Source organism: Triticum aestivum, chromosome 2D (assembly GCF_018294505.1).
Source record: "Triticum aestivum cultivar Chinese Spring chromosome 2D, IWGSC CS RefSeq v2.1, whole genome shotgun sequence".
Classification (NCBI taxonomy): Eukaryota; Viridiplantae; Streptophyta; class Magnoliopsida; order Poales; family Poaceae; genus Triticum; species Triticum aestivum.
This window is the reverse complement of record NC_057799.1, coordinates 408,904,442-408,921,612: the sequence shown is the minus strand read 5'-3', so window position 1 is coordinate 408,921,612 and position 17,171 is coordinate 408,904,442. Positions and strand designations below refer to the sequence as shown.

Below are 17,171 nucleotides of genomic sequence, written 5' to 3'. Positions count from 1 at the left end.
TGGAGCAGCAACCACCTGTGCCTGGAAGTGGATCCTCTGACTCACTAAAAGAAGCCAGGGAAGCTACAGGAATCTGACTTTCTTTCACAAGAGTTTCATGAACAGTGCTCTAATACAACGATTTCACAACAGTAATTGATGTACAATAATCGACTGTCAATAGTAGTTTGTTCTTCGTGCTAGTTCTCTGACTTGCCTTCTCTGTTTTACTAAAGGAGGATATTGTAACACCCTGACTTCCCTCCTGCAAGCAGTGACGAATCTAGCAGGACATTGGAGGGTAGGCTTAACACACAAATTTCCTAAGTCTAATTAGCAAATGCATTGCAATTGTTGCATGTAAACCACCAGAATATACTTGTCAAGTGGTATGTTTAGTAGGCAGCAGCAGACCATTATTCGCAAGCTTTGTCTCGCTCACGAGGGGGAGACCAGTGGGGATGCGGCGCTTCAAGCTTACGTGGACCTTTTCTCCAACCCGCTCTCGGACATGCATATTGCGGCCATTCTTGCTCTCTTCGGGTGGGAGCCTTCGGTGGTTCCTATGCAGGAGTTGCCAGCGGTTGTGGCGGCGGCCACATAGGCATCCTTGTGGTGCAGCAGATGTGTGTGGGCTGTTCTTATGGCTGCACAACCTCTGAAAGTTCTAGTGTGGAATGTGCGCAGCCTCAACTCTCCGGCATGGCGCAATGCTATTCATCAAGTAGTTGTAGACGCGAACCCTACTATCGTGTGCTTCCAGGAAACGAAATTGGAACTTGTAACAGCGGAGATCATTCGGCATTGCCTTGGGAATAGATTTGAGAATTTCTACTACTTACCGGCCAATGGCACATGTGGAGGCATTTTGATCGCATGGGATGCACTCATGGTCTCACTCTTCAATCCGCACACCACACAGAATACCCTGACGGCTCTGTTCAAGCCTGAGGGGGCACCGGAGTGGTGGCTGACGTGCGTTTACGCCCCCCAGCTCGATCATGAGAAGGTGGAATTCCTCGAGGAGCTGGTGGAAATTCGGGATCTTCATGTTGGCCCCTGGGCTGTGGTGGGAGATTTCAACCTTTTGGCTGCTGCAAGTGAAAAGAGTAATGATGCGGTCAATAGGCGAATGATAGCCCGTTTTCGGTCCTCATTGAACAGGTTGGAGCTCAAGGAACTCTATCTAAGTGGGAGGAGATTTACATGGTCGAACGAGCGCGAGAATGCCACCAAAGAAAAGATCGACCACGTGTTCAACACCAATGCATGGGAGGACCTCCATCCGTCTGCTTCCTAAAGCATTGGGTACCTCGGTTTTGGACCACTGTCCAATGCTTATTGATCTCCATGCCGACATATATGTGGGACACAGGTTCCGGTTCGAGGCCTTTTGGCCACGTGCGGAGGGGTTCATGGACACGGTTTCTATGGCTTGGAACTCGGTGCCATCGGTGGGCAATCCTTTCGTCGTCCTGGACAATAAGCTTAGGGCCACGGCCAAGAAGTTGCAAGGATGGAGCGACCAGTGGATAGGAAATGTCAAGCTACAGATTGCTATGGCAATGGAGCTCATATATAGGCTGGACAGCGCCTCGGATCACAGACCCCTTACGGTGGCAGCATTTCTCCTTAGGAAAACCCTCAAGAGGAAACTTCTAGGTCTTTGCTCGCTCGAGAGGGGCATTGCTAGACAGAGGTCTCGTATTCTGCACTTGAGAGAAGGGGACGCCAGCACTGAATTCTTCTACCGACATGTCAGGCAAAGACAAAGGAAGAACATGATCACTTCCCTTAAGAAGGACGAGCAGTTAATCACTGGGCACGATCAGATTGCAGAGGAAGTGGATGATTACTACGGCCAGCTGCTCGGCACAACCAAGGAGAGGGGTGCCGCCTTGCGGCTTGAGGACCTGGGCCTCCCAAGACATGATCTATCACACCTAGAGCTGCCTTTCACCGAGGAGGAGCTTGAGAAAGTGGTCAAATCGCTGCCACCGGACAAGGCGCCGGGCCCGGATGGGTTCACCAACAGGTTATATGCTTGCTGCTGGAGCATCATCAAGCTAGACTTGCTCAGAGCGCTGGACGCGTTCTACCGTGGAGACACATGCGGGGCATGCCGGCAATAAACAAGGCGTTGGTGTCCTTGTTGCCGAAGATGTATGGGGCGGAGGAGCTTCGTGACTTTAGACCCGTGAGCATGGCGCACAGCGCCATCAAGATCTTTGACAAGGTACTCGCTTCTAGGCTCATGGATGATCTACCTCGCTTGGTGGGCAAGCACCAGAGCGCATTCGTGAAGGGCAGATATCTGCATGATAATTTCATGCTCGTGCAAGGAACGGCTAGGCGGCTACATGCCTTGAGGGATCCCACCGTGCTCTTAAAGCTTGACATATCGAAAGCTTTTGATTCCGTCCAGTGGCCATTCTTACTGGAGGTTTTGCATGCTATGGGTTTTGGACGACGGTGGATTGGGTGGATCTGTGGGCTCCTTGCCACATCCTCCACGAGAGTTATGGTCAATGGAGTGCCAGGAAAGCCAATATACAACAAATGTGGACTGAGACAGGGGAACCCAATGTCGCCAATGCTCTTTCTTCTAGTCATGGAGCCACTTCAGCGGCTCTTCCATCGGGCGGCTTAGCTTGGCCTCCTTGCCCCCCTAGCACCATCCGGACTGCGACACAGGATGTCAATCTTTGCGGATGACGTCATGGTATTTCTTAAACCACATATGATGGACTTACGAGCATGCTCACTCATTCTGGTTATTTTCGCTGCTGCCTCGGGCCTTAAAGCCAACTTGCGCAAGAGTGCTGCGTTACCGATCAGGTGCACGCAAGACCAAATGGAGGTGGTTGTTGATACCCTTGGCTGCTCACTTGGGAGATTTCTGATAAGATATCTTGGGCTCCCATTGACCATACGTCGGCAATCGGCAGCCCAGTTTCAGGGGCTGGTGGACCTCATTGCGGCATGCCTACCCACATGGAGAGCTTCATCACTGCCGAAGAGTGGAAGGCTACTCCTTGTCAAGTCGGTGCTATCGTCAATGCCAATACATGCGATGCTAGCGGTGGAGCTCCCATCCAAGATAATCAAGGCCATCAACAAAATTCTGCGAGGGTTTCTATGGTGTGGGAAAGCGGAGGCGAACGGAGGAAACTGTTCCGTTGCATGGCCGGCTGTTTGCGCCCCCAAGTGGGCAGGTGGCCTTGGGATTCCAGACCTTAAGTGGATGAACATCACCATGCAAGCCAGATGGCCGTGGCTCGCTCGAACAGATAGCTCAAGACCATGGAGTGAGTTCACCATATCGGTGCCCAAAGCAGCTAGGCAGCTATGCAACGCGGCGGTGCACACGACAGTCGGAGACGGTAGACAGGCTTTGTTCTGGGAGGACAGGTGGCTGGAAGGATATAGGATCGAGGAAGTTGCACCTGCCATCTACTCTAGGATTCCCAAACGCGTTCGTCGGCAACTCCACGTCAACGAGGCATTAGCGAATGGCGCGTGGGTGCAGTACGTTGGTCCGGATATGGAGGGGCCGGCGCTCCTCCAGTTTATGGCGCTGTGGGAGCGAGTCCAAGGATTTCAACTCCAGGAGGGAGTGCATGACCGGATCGTGTGGGCATGGGAGAGGAACATGATCTACTCTGCTAGCTCGGCTTACGCGGCGAAGTTCACAGGCAGAGAGGTGGTCCCGACGGCGGCAGCAACGTGGAAGAATCGGGCCCCCCTTCAGTGCCGCTTTCTCACTTGGCTCGCGGTGCGCAACCGCCGTTGGACCTCGGATCGTTTGGCCAGGAGGGGGTTGCCGCATCAGGAGGCTTGCCCGCTTTGCGACCAGGAGGATGAAACGATGAACCACATCATGCTTCAGTGCGCCTTCTCCCGGTCCTTTTGGCTGCAGATTTGCACGGCACTGAGCAAGCCGGAGTGGACGCCAACGCAGGACGACACGCTACCATCATGGCTGGTGAACAAAGGAGGAGACGGCATGCCGGCGAGGGACTCGCGGACCATCATCATCCTTTCCCTTTGGGAGCTCTGGAAACATCGGAATGGGATCGTGTTTGCGGCGACTCCCCGTCGCTTAATAGACTCTTTGGTAGGATCCTTTCGGAGGGTAGGGCTTGGAAGACGGCCGGCCTCATACGGTCAGACTTGGAACCCTTCTTTAGATGGATACATAGGTGGGTAGGAGGCGAGGTGTTGTATGTACCTTAGATACGGTGGAGTGGGTGTGTTGTAACACCCTCGGCGGAGGGCTCTTGTACCCCTTTTCTCTCTCTTTAATGCAAGATACGCATGCTATGCGTATTCGAGAAAAAAAGTGATATGTTTAGCTTAAATAGGATTTTGGAGGGTAGGCTTAAGCCTATTGAAGCCTCCCTAGTGGAATCGCCACTGCTTGCAAGCCAGATGATCCACTTGCCCCGTGCCTCGTCAGAAGCCACCACCACAACCTTGGCCGCACCCACCGTTGGGCTGGTTTGATGTGTTCTTCTGTCAAACATATGAATTGTCGGGCTCTAGCGCTCCCTTTTTTATAATGCAGTGCACATAGATTTTTTTTAAGTTAAAGCTCATAAACTTTGACCAAGTTTGTGCAGAAAAACATTTACATCTAGAATGTCAAATATATATTATTAGATTCATAGTAAGATGCAGTAGTTCCACATTTTATAAATATGGTATTGCAGATATAAATAGTTTTCTCAATAAACCTGGTCAAAGTTTGCAAAATTTAACTTTAAAAAAATATATGCACTACATTATGGAGGAAATATGATTTTAAGGGACGAGAAAGGTGGTGTTTGCTGCACATAGACGTCTCTTCTACTGCAATGATGCTATCGAGGCCGAGTTACATGCACTTAAGGAAAGCATTGACTTGACAATCCATCGGACTCACCTGCCGGTTTTAATCAGTCTTCAAAAGCCTGCTTGCTTCAATCGAATCTGATTGCTTCAATGCATTACCGACAATTAAGGAAGGATCTCTGAACAAATCAGCGTACAACCATCTTATTAGTGAGATCAAATGACTAATGGAAGATACGGTGTTTAGTCCTATTAAAACTAGTACAATGCCCGTGCGTTGCTACGGGCCTTTTAACATTAATCTAATCCTACGTAAATTTATGGTGCGGAGAAGACGTATCAGACAACGCCATCACATTCAAAAACAAAGCGCCGAGGTAAATTTATATTGCACATTTACGTCAATTGGTCAACATGCTTGCCTTGACTCCAGGAATACCTCCGGCTGATGGAGGTCGCCAGGTAGGGTTACGCTAATAGAAATATTTTGATTAGAAATCGATAGAAACTTTATGAAAAATAACGCCTAGCTTGGAGCCTTGGACTTGCAAAGCCAGAGACGTGGTCCACGTCCATGGGCGAGGAAGGGAATCGTAGAAAAAATTGGATACACTTATATTAGTATTTCAGGTCTGCCCAATACATAGTGTTCCTGATATTTTGGATATTTTACGCCAAGTTTCTTACTAAACACAACAGGCCTCTCGCAATCTAAGAGGCTTCTTTGGTTTTGGGTGGTTCAACAAGAGGTATTGCTTCAACACGCTGTTTCCCAGTCGAAGCTCTCTTCTTCCGACTGTCCTAGATAGGGGCAAGAATATGTTGAGAGATAAGAATAAATGCTAGTAGTAAATAGGACAAAATCGTAGTTAATCCAACAAGTTTCTTGGCAAAATTTCTGATCACAAAAACGGAAAATTCATGTTGTGTAATTACAGCGGCAGTACACATAGGAGTGACTCCATTCAAGATGTGAAGTTACATCAATATACTTGCAAACATAAGACAGAGCACAGACTTCATATCTTTGCTATCGGCTAGAGCTTCAGCTCCGATCCCTAAGTTAATATTCACATCTTCTCAGTAACAATGCAGTTATGCCCAACTTCTGGTCACACAAGGATCATGGACTGATTACATGTCACGATTACAACATGAGCACAAGAGCAAGCATACACATGCCAAAAGACAGAATATGCGTTGACTGAATAACCTGCACGGAAGGCATTAGCACTACATTAATGTCCCTAAAATCTACACAAAAAATGTAGCAAAAATCCTGACAATTAGAATATATTGCAAAACAGAATGCCAAAGACAGTTCAGTATATATTACCAATGCAACTCAGTTATCAACAAAATGAGCTAACTAATTTAACTGGGCAAAAATGGATTTGATTGTGGTAACCAGTTAGAACACAAGGTAACAATGTCTCACGTGCTTGAGGCTGGTGCAGGGTAGGTTGGACCTAGCGAAGGACTGGATCCATCGGTGCGATTTATGCGGCCATATCTATCTGCAAGGGCAAACGGCGAGATGGTCATCGAAGAAGCATTAGAGCAACAAAAGTCCTCGTGAACCTTTGGTTCTGTGGAGGGCAGGTAAAAGTAAAATTTTGTTCCAAAATTATTTGATAACAAGTTAAGTTCGAATGTGAAATTTGTGATTACAACAGTACAAAAAATAACTATGAAATGCTGAGGATCATCTCCCTTCAGAAATGTCATCAATTAAGAATGCTGAAAAGATCATCACAAATTACCTGAAGGCCTTATCTCTGCTGTAAAGAGATGATTGTAGGGGCACTTATACAAAGACAATGTCTTCTCCTCAAAGTGCACGGCCAACGCGGAATTTGCTGCCTTCAGTCTGTCCTAATTTTGCCATGCACCCCATGTCTGATTATCCACAAGAGCTCTGACGAACAACGAATCAGCTGGACCATGAAACAGAAGGACAATAAATTTAAGAGGAAGGTAATTTTCTGTTATTGGCAAAACATTTGATAATTGATTAAACCCAACACCAACCACTACTTTGTCGCGCATCTATTGCCAAACTCGCAGCTTCGCTTATAGATCATAAGTGTGTGTGTGCGTGCGCGCGCGCGTGTGTGTGTGTGTGTGTGTGTGTGTGTGATATCTCTAAATCGAATAAACCTACAAGTATGCAATTCATGAGCACAAAACAGAAATTATAGTTCATTATCTCTAAAAAATGAAGTGGGAGGAGAGAAATCATGACTCACCTCACCCAACAACAAGGTGGAAACTGCAACCCAAGAAAAAGATGCCCTTCCCTCTCTCGGTGAAGAGCATGCATGCCTTCAGGAGGTGCCAACCTCAATCTCCTTCCTTCCTTGGATGTGCTATCTAAGTACAAATTCCAGAAAAAAAAATACAAATCATCCAAAGGAGATTACTTTCCAGTAGTCAGGGGCCGCAAAATGCAGCCATGACACACCTATTATACACATGCATTCACCTTTAAGAGTGACTAATCAGTAAACACTAAAAGGGAGTAGGAAATAAACAAAATACTCGTATTACTGTGAAGAGGTGAATAAAACATATCATTTTTTAGGCTTTTGCAACCAGTGGCAAGAAACAAATACATGTGCATCCTACTGCTGATTCCTCACAATAATAACCTACTTGATCAACACTGGTACAAAAATAAATATTATATAAACGAACTAATCTTGAAAAATGGTAGTTGGATTAAGAAGCAATTAATTTGAAGAGACCAAGAATATTTGTGGAGATGGAAAAATGACTCCTCGTTGGCGTTCCAGCAAATAGGCTGTGAGCAACTCAGTCTGCTACGGAGTAAAAGAAATTACGGAGCTAACCAACGTGCAAGATTGATTTCTATAAAACAGATTCACTTATATGCAATGGCATATGAGTGGTGGCAGGGTTATCTCACCACGGAAAAGGATTCTGAATCCCATCTCGCCGCAGAGTCCACACACCACAACTCGCTGCAAAGGCTATCTCGGCGCCTGCCTTGAAGACACGAAGCAGGGGCGCTTGGAGCAGCCGGCATGGAGTTGACGAGCACGTGCTCGGAGGCTTGTTCTCCTCTCCGGGATCAGTCTGGACAAGGAGTAGCGTGAACCTCAGAGGAAGATCCCATTGTTGGTCGGGCTTCTGGGAGCTTTTCGAGGAGCGGAAGTAATGGAGCAGCAGCTATAATGATTGGTCCTCACCGTCCACCACCTCTTCATCCGACTTTCCGGGTGGGCCGAGATCGTGGTACGATGGTGGCCGAGGTTGAACGCCGCGGAGCCTACCTTCCAACCACCATGTGGTCGCGCCCACCCGCCGCCGCTCACTGGTCTGCCGTGAACAACTGCCTTCCACACGTACAAGCCAGCAGCAGCCAGCCAGTCGCTGTCGAAACCGCCGCTCACCATGCGTGATTAGAATATGAACGGAAGAGACATGGGAGTGGGCTAAAAGAAAAGGAAAATTACATCGGTGCGAAAAGAAAAATTACCTCGCTGCCTTTGCCGTGGAGCAACAATGTGGCGTGCTGGTGCGATCGGTATAATCTCACACAAAATCTTACTTGAAAACAACATCTCTGGTAAAATCTCCACATCATTGACCTCATCGGGTTTCAAGTATATCTTTCTCTCCTGGCATATACTCTGTATTAAATTAAGATGAATGAGCATCAACCACTCTAGTCTCAAGTAAAAGAATGAAACATTACTTCTGAAAGAACTACAAAAGAATGGTGTGCAGGAGCTTACTTCAAAACAACATCTCTGGTATAATCTCCACTGAAATAGCCATCTATTGAGTTTCCTTGATGATCCCTAGCAAGAATCAGTGCAAGATTGTTGGCCACTAAAAAATTAGGTACGCAACATTCAAGTAGAGACCGAAAAGTATCAAAACACCTAGCAGAAGTCATGCAACCTTCAACCATGATAAAAGAACACCCTTTCACTAAGACGGCATTTAATGGACTAAAATTATTGATAATAGCTAGGTCTTACCATAAGCGATCTGCTGTCAAATATTTTGCACTCTTATGTTGTCAATTATCAAGATAAAACGTCTCTAGACAGTCATTTCTGCAAAACCCACCAAGTGACATTACAAAGAGCACCGCAAGTGATGCTCCAACGGGTAGCCAATGGATAAACGTACACCTGCCACGGCACCTTGGGTGCTAGCTAGTCTTGCTTCAGAAAAGGTAATGGTTTCAAGAATCGAGTGAATGGATAGTCCAAGGCTGAGAGCATTTTCTTTGCTGCGGCATCTGAAAAAAAAATGTGGGATAAGAAAATTCAATCAGACAACGTAAGAACTGTAAAAACACAACATCTCTCAGTTTTGCACAGATCAATGCTTTATATATCTAAGTGGTTCGTTATGTTTCTGACAAAATTTCAGATTCAACCAAAGCAAGTACAAGACATATAACTGCATTTGATCCAATTATCAAATTCAGTCGTATTTTCTAAAATATGAAGACTTGCAAAAGTGTGAGCCGTTGAGGCAGCTGATAAATTATATGATTCGTTATATGATAAATTAAGTGAATTTTGTATGAATCACCGTGATTCTTCCTACCATTCTATTAGTAATGTGATTTCCTTTATCCGTTGAACTCACACCTCATGTAGACATTAGGGTCGAGGAACGTAAGAAACGAAATCCCAGAACAACAGTACAACCATGTGCCTTTTAATTCCTACAACAATTATCCGATTTGCAAGAGAATAGTTTCTCCTCAGATCACACAACTCCTGCATAATAACAGAACCATATTTATCAATCTTCAAGTCGATGACCTGAAGCAAATTAGTGGTAGCAGTGTCAATGAGTTTTGATCAAGGAATATATGTCTATATACTTCAAGCAAACAAAACACAAATATATCCAGTTTAAGGAGTTTAGCTATCACCTCATTAATTTGACCTCAACTTCTTTGGTGCTATAGCACATGTTTTCGCCAACAAGTGTTGTGAGGTGAATGTATTGAGATCAAGTAGTTTTAGTGCCATGGATAACCGTTAATGGCCAACAATCTGGTGCAAAAACAACTCAACAAAATGTTTAGATCATACTTTTATATAGGAATTATTAAGAGGGCTATTACTATGTACTACCTGTGTATTGTGGAAAAAAATGTTCAGATCATTTTACCTTTAAGGCTGCTGTAATCTGCTCTAATCTGCTATACACTCTGATAGTTTCGAATATAGTTCAGTAAGCATAAGCCCGCCGTAGTTCCCTGTCAAGAAAAAAAGTGTGTTGGCAATGGAATCTTATCAAAACTGTAAAGTAAAACACACACCACTGAAGAAATCAATCTTTAAGAAAGAAAAAATAGTACCTTAGTCAATACAACTATCACTGAAAAGTAGTTCCCAAGTATAAGTGATGGCCATGCCTCATTTATATACAACGGGCCATCATATTGACAAGTAGCGGAAAATATAAATCAAGTCGCTGCCGACTCTGTATGGAGAAAATATCAGATATAGCCTGCTCTTATGGATTTGGAGTATCCCATATTAAGTGTAAGCGCCATTTGCTGAAGGAATATTTGCAGAACAGAATGTTTCAATACTATGGGAATATTATATTGCATAGCTGACCATCTAATTATTCGGAAATCTATAATTCTAGAAGCACAATAAATTTAAGATAATTAACACCGTGCCAAATGCTGAAAACTTTTGTTGACCAATGACCACCAACATGTTTTCAGAAAATTGTGTCACAAGCAGTATATGCAAATACAATGGTAGTTTTTCGACCTGCTATGTGTATGGCACACAAGTTCATACCATTTTACTAAGCTGACAATGTTCACATAGTTCAGGCATCAAGACCGAATGGTAAAGTAACTGAAACAAAGACAAACTGAAAGGCTTCACAAAGTTCTGTTGTCAGTTTTGAACAGGAAATGATAGACAAAGAATCTTGGAGCCTTTTGAGCCGACTAAAATTACTTAAATACTTTACCATAAGGTCCATAAGAACTTGAAATCAGGTAAATGTGGATTTGTTTTTTTCAGATGGCAGATGTGAAATTTAGTGGGAAAGAGAGCACTTAATGATAAACCAACTCATGTACATGTGAGGCCAGGCACAACACTTTCTGTAACATATCCCCACTATCTAGATTATCATACTACAAGCATTTCACAAATTGTTAAACAACCATACAAAGGAACAGAGATATGCCCCCGCACACGGTACACTCCCCTTGAGAAAACTATAAAAGGGTCTTTCCGTCCTATGTGTTGACTCGCTTAAACTAATCAGCATTAGATGAGAATTAGATGGACTGCAGGTAATCAAGCTAATTGCTTCGGAATTCAACTATGCGACGTGTGGTTGGATCACACATACTGTACCTTGTGGATATGTCAAGCGAATCATCAACTGAACATACAACAAACAGAACAGCACAATTCATCTCCCCACCAAAGTGACAGACATTGATCACCGAGATTGAAAGATCATCAGAGATACACACTAAAAGGGACAACAAAAACAAGCACCAATTGGCATACATATTTGACGCACCTCTGCCTTTGAACTGCATGTATGTGGCGCACACGACGCCCACCGGAAGTTTGGCGAAGTTCCTATAGACAGAGGGGAAGCAAAGAGTAAGCCCAATTTGAGCGATTTCAAGAGGAAATTCATCGTTTATTACTTTTTCTGATGGAGCGAGACTCAAAAGAACAAAATCTTGCACTCACTGTATCACGAGGTCGTCCGTGGATGCCATCCGCGGCGACCAACGCATCCACCTCCCGAAGCGCCGCGCCTGGAGCGCGCCCATGTAGGCGGCCGCATCGTAGCCCGCGTCCCCGCTGGCGTCGAGCGCGAGGGAGACGGCGAGCTCGCCCCCGCCCTCCTCCGCCAGAGAGAGCTCGCCGGCGGCGGAGGCGAGGAGCTGCTGGTCCTGGGCGGACTTGCCGGAGAGCAGGAGAAACGTGGTGGCGGCTGGGGCTCCGCCGCTGCTGCTATGCTCGGCTGTGGGAGCGGGAGCGGCGACCCGGCGCGCACATCGGTGGGGAGGCTGGCCAGCGCTGGCGGCGGCTCCAATTGGTCCTCGGCAGCGGCGGATCGTCTCGGATCTCGGCGGCGGATCGTATTGGAGTAGAGATGGGATCGAGAGGAGTCGGCAATGAAGGATAGGATCGATGGAGCGTTTTTTCTGCCGGGTGTGGGTTTTTTTGGCCTGCGTGGGGTGGGGTGGGGGAGAGGACGAAAAAACCGGACGAAAATAATGGGACGAAAATAAACCCGGAACGGAGACTACCAAATGAGACATTAGAATAGAGATTTCTCATGAACCAAATAAGGTTGTGTGAATTTTGTTCGTAGCGGGGGTATTACTACGCGCTGGCTTAACCAATCCCGTACGTGTGTTGTGGAGCTTGTCGCTGCTGATTGTAACCCCTGACTTTGGAATAAATACATATATTCTTCGGAAAAAAGGTATACGATGCTGTAGCTATGCATAAAATTAACCGAACAAAAGAACACGAGGCACCTGTGGGGATTGCGTCAATCTTAAAATGTTGCGTCGGCTTAATATCTTGAAGATGCTTACAGGGGTAGTATATACGTGCATGTCCGGAAAAATTGACCGAAACCAGAAAAAAAAATCAGGCACGTGTGACGCTGGGGCTCCAATTCTTTTGAAGAACTGTTGCTTAGCGCATGACAGATGTGATCCTTCATCTTCCTCGGACACAATGGAATATGGTAGAGATCATGGAAAACATCTAATACTAGTATAACTTGGTAATTTTCCCGCGCGTTGTTGCGGGAATGTAAAGATTAATTACAGATAACTTATATCTATACCAATATAAAAAGACCTAAAGGGCAGATCCAATTAATCTCGGCCATCAAATCATGTCAATCCAACGACTTAGACTGCTTCAATGTCGAGTCAACACGTTTAGCGTGCAGTTAATTTCATGTCAAATATAGTGCTAATCACATAATAACACGCAAATAATATCTTACTTAATATCCGCATGCATTTAACATACTTTCAAATTAACGTGCATTGCATGTACACATTGACTAGTATGAAGGAACAGATCTAAATCAAAAGTTACTAATTTTAACATATAACTATTCCGTACTTGCATTTTGTGTAAATTAGGGCATTTCACAATCTTTAGGAAGTAAATAAATTAAATAATTATCTATTCTAGTACATATGTCCAGTGACAAAAATAAACATATTGGTATGGTTTGCATGGGCTGAAAAATATTGTAGTGTATTGTGAGGTAGAATGCTTGCATGTTGAGAGAATTAGTGATAACGGAATAAGGTTTGCATGGGCTGAAAAATATTGTTAGTGGATGCTGATGTGGCACACTTGATGAGGTGAATGGCTTGCATGTTGAGAGAATTAAAAGTAATGGGTTCAACTATTTAGGTATTATGGATTAGTCCTCCATCCTTTCCAGAAACATTTACATCCCGAATGATCGATGTACTATGACCGATCGCTCCGTGAAAAAGGGATTCAGAGGAAACGAAATGCAGGCCAGCGGCCACCGGCCACGCTCGGTGCCGCGGGTGTGTAGCTGCGTGCACGAAGCAAACAAGAAATGCATCGACCCATGACTCCTCCATCGCCTCGCGCTGCGCGTGTACTCCTTAGCACCGCATCGATTCCCTGATGGCCATGGATGCCACGGCCTTGGCCCAGGCGACCAGCTCCCGCTTCATCCTCCCCTCGTCGTCCCACAACAGCGGCACATCCACCTCAACGGCGCTCCCCTGCAGTTTGTCCTTTCCATCCGTAGACGACTTAGCACCGCAGGCCCCCAACCACGGCCTCGCCGCCTCGACGGCGGCGACGCAGGCGGTCGCCGGCTGCGGCAAGGCCCTGCAATCCAAAGCCATGAGCTGATGATCGGTTTGGACTTGGAAGCCCTTGCTGCAGAAGAATTTTGTTGTCGAATCTGCTTGCTGGGGCTCGACTGGTGCTGCTGTCGAGTTGAGGGCGCTCCATATATACACCGGCCGGCCAGCGGCGCGTACGCGGGCCGCGGACGTGGGACGCACGAGTAGCCAGTATGGGCGACGGGTCTCGTACGTGTACGCGCCAGTGCGTGACGACTGGCACAACGTTGACACTGCACTGCCTCGATCCACAGGTGTCCGGGAAACATACGCTGAAATTAAGCTGTTGGTTGGTTGGTTAGACGGAAGGACGGGGTCGATTATGACATGTGCATTCAGGTGCTAGGTGCGATGATGTTCGTGACTGGCCGGGCGGCCGGGGTAGTTGGACTGGAACATCGTTGGTCACGCGGGATCACACCGGCCTGTGTTTTTAAATTGTGGTTCACTTGCGCGTGTCTATGATGGATCATTGTCATCACCGAACTACGCGTCCCGATCGACGGGAGCAAGCGCGGTGTGCAGTGAGGTACTCCCTCCTTCCATTTATAGGGCCTGATGTGTTTTTTGAGGCTAATTTTGATCAAATATTAAAGCAATAGCATATGACATGCAACTTACACAAAACATACTGTCAAATTAGTATGTGAAAGGAGTTTTCAATGATATAATTTTCACATTATATATCTCATGTACTATTAATCTTATCAATAGTCAAAGACGGTTTTAGAAAACGCATTAGGCCCTATATAGATGAAATAAGGGAGTAGGTGTTTCGGTCGATGCTGATCGTGGTACCGACAACGTGAGGACAATGGTTTCCCACGTATCCGCACACTGTTAGGAAACTCGGCAACTAAAGAAAAGGGGAAACTCGGCAACTTTCAGCACCCGGATCCGCCGCCTTTTGTTTCATTATTTCTATACTACTAGTAAGCATGCACGATTCTACTGCGAAACAGAAAAACTCTGTCATAACATAAACCTACCTTTTTTTATCGCGAAACAAGTGAAGCGGGCGACTCTGCCGGCGATGCCACGGGCGACGCCACAGGCGGCCTCATCCGCCGGGGATCGGCGAGTTGGGGGCCGGTTCTGGGCATTGCTGGAAGGCGCCGGAGACACGGACGACGAGGATGGCGACTCGGACGGCGAGGAGCCGCCCGCGAGTTCTCCGACGCCGTCGGACGCGATCTGCGAGGCGTTCAGGGTTGGATACTCCAAGAACGAGGTGGCGCTACTCGTCGACTTGGTGATCCCCCATGACGATCCGGCTAGGCTGGGACTGGAGGAGGAGGACAACGTCGAGATAGTGCGCCAAGTCGTCCGTCGTCGCACGGCGGCATCGGCGATCCGGCCTTGGCGCGGTCCCCTACCCAAGGTAAGTCTCCCCAAACCAACCTTGTCAGATTTTTTCGAGGCGGGAGCTTGGAAGATGGTTCAGAGAAGGAAGAAGAAAGAGCCTGCGGCGGCGGCGGCGGTGCCGGCGCCGGCGGCCGGCCGGTCGGCTGAGATCCGCCAAGCGCGGATCCAGCGTTTGAATTCTTTGCTGGGCTCTGTTGGGCCCAATGGGGAGGCAGAGACTGGTGGCCGGTCTGCTGATGTGCTTTCGGCCCAGCAAATGCCGAAACAGGGTGGGCCGGCGTTAGCTGGGTTTGAGGCCCAGGCTAAACCGGACTCAACTTCTGTTGACAGCGCTGGCCCGTGCATGTAGTCGATCGTTCGTCGATCACAGAACTCGTCTTCGCCGCCGTCTAGGGTTCGACGTCGTCGTGCGGTCCCGGGCTTCGCTGTGTGCGATCCCGGGCGTCCGGCGCGTATCCCTCCCCTACGGGCTATGTCGGGGCGGGGTGGTGCTGCTCCGACGGGTCCGAAGATTCCGGTGGCCGCCGGGACTGTGCAGGCCGGGCGTGGTGGCTGTGTTCCACCAGGTCCGAGGCCTCCGCTGGCCGCTGGGTCCGTCCCGGCCGCTGCAGGTCGCGGCGGTGGTCTGGGGCCGAGGCTGCCGGCGACTAGGCCAGTCGTTCCGGCGCCCGCGCTAGTAGCTGTGGGGCGTGGCAACGCGTAGGGGCCTAGGCCGCCGCCGCACGGGGCAGCCGTGGTGGCGCCTCGCAAACAGACGTAGGCGCTTGGGCAGCAGCCGCGGGCTGCGCCCCCACCCCACTTCGTCGCTAGGCCGCCGCAAAAAAGGCCAGGGCCGGTGCAGACGCAAGCACCGCCTCCTCAACCTGTGCATGTGGGCGATGGAGGCGCGGGGCATGCTCGTTTACCGGTTAACCGAGGCAGTATTGGACAACCTCGGGGACAATAGGGTGATGATGGTTACAATGCTTATGGTGATGGCCAACATCATGGCTCGTCGTCCGCGGGCGGCGGGCGTGGCTACGCATGGCAGAGTGATGGAACTGTTGAAAGTCCTTTTTACGGCCCCCCGGGAGGCTTTGTTGAGGGGGCATCTGGCCCAAAGTACCGGCAGAGAGGTGGCTACCGAGGTCATCATGGTGGGTGCGGTGGTAGGAACCGTTACCGCCAACCTCCACCGCCTGTCGTGGTGGAGCCGACGGCATCCTCGGAGGTGGCTGCTTCTCGACAGACGTCGGAATTGTCCGGTCAGGTTATGGACACGGTGACGGCGCTGGCTAATGCCGCGGTGCCTGAGACTGAGCCCTTGGTGACGGGTGCGATCGGTGCCGCTGACAAGACAGACGCTGAAAGAGCTTCCAAGTGAGCTCGTAAAAAGGATAAGATGTTGTGTTATCGTTGTGGTGAGAGGGGCCACTTTATTGCTGAATGCGTGACTGAGTTATGTGATACCTGCCTCAAGCCAACGCATGACACGGGAGAGTGCCCGATTCTGCGTGATCAGATGCCGAGTATTACCATTTATGGAGTTTATTGTGCCGAGTTGATGTTCTTTGAGTCTCCTAGTGCGAGGGAGATACCAGAGGAGCCCCAGAGCACGACCACGGGGATTGTCAAAGTCACAAAAGGTGATGTGTCTGAGGCTCAGATTATACAGAGGCTCAGTGAGTTAGCTCCAGGTAATTTTCAGTGGGAGATTATTCGACTCGAGGCCAATATGTATAAGGTTGACTTCCCTACAACAGAGGACCTGGAGCGTCACTACAAAAAAAAGACACATCCGTGATATTTTGGGCCGAACGAAATTTTTTCTGTCATACTTATGACACTTCTATGACGATAATTGTGACAAAACCCGATATCATCATAGATGTGGTGGGGTCCTACTTCTATCACAAAAAATCATGACAGAAAATGGGCTTTTCGTCCTGGGCGGGCCGGAGACGCAACTGCATGACATTCTTTGGGCCATCTATGACGGAAAAAACCGTGGTAGAAGCAAGGGCGAGGAAAATATCGGGGTGTTCCCGGTTACGGTGGGTGGTCGGGGCCGAGCGATGCGCGTTTCTCTCATACACGCACG

General features: G+C 48.0%; 1 protein-coding gene and 3 long non-coding RNA genes across 4 annotated transcripts; all 4 read right to left on the bottom strand.

The window, feature by feature from the left end:
• Window positions 1-6,246: 6,246 nt before the first annotated feature.
• Window positions 6,247-7,786, bottom strand: LOC123049446 (uncharacterized). The gene is made up of 4 exons (XR_006423589.1): window positions 7,742-7,786; window positions 7,062-7,185; window positions 6,576-6,730; window positions 6,247-6,329 (listed from the first exon to the last, which is right to left on the bottom strand). It is a non-coding gene; the product is annotated as an uncharacterized lncRNA (long non-coding RNA).
• Window positions 7,787-8,102: 316 nt separating this feature from the next.
• On the bottom strand, window positions 8,103-8,635 carry LOC123049445 (uncharacterized). The gene is made up of 3 exons (XR_006423588.1): window positions 8,574-8,635; window positions 8,315-8,468; window positions 8,103-8,208 (listed from the first exon to the last, which is right to left on the bottom strand). It is a non-coding gene; the product is annotated as an uncharacterized lncRNA (long non-coding RNA).
• An 852-nt stretch (window positions 8,636-9,487) lies between these two features.
• On the bottom strand, window positions 9,488-10,140 carry LOC123049444 (uncharacterized). Its single transcript, XR_006423587.1, has 3 exons — window positions 9,979-10,140; window positions 9,737-9,860; window positions 9,488-9,623 (listed from the first exon to the last, which is right to left on the bottom strand). It is a non-coding gene; the product is annotated as an uncharacterized lncRNA (long non-coding RNA).
• Window positions 10,141-13,217: 3,077 nt separating this feature from the next.
• On the bottom strand, window positions 13,218-13,818 carry LOC123049443 (uncharacterized). Its single transcript, XM_044472360.1, has one exon. It carries the CDS (start codon window positions 13,724-13,726, stop codon window positions 13,478-13,480), a length of 249 nt encoding a protein of 82 aa, XP_044328295.1. The 5' UTR covers window positions 13,727-13,818; the 3' UTR covers window positions 13,218-13,477.
• Window positions 13,819-17,171: the final 3,353 nt, after the last annotated feature.

Coding starts and splice junctions, on each gene's coding strand:
- LOC123049443 (XM_044472360.1), bottom strand. CDS start 13,726: ATGGCTTTGGATTGCAGGGCCTTGCCGCAGCCGGCGACCGCCTGCGTC.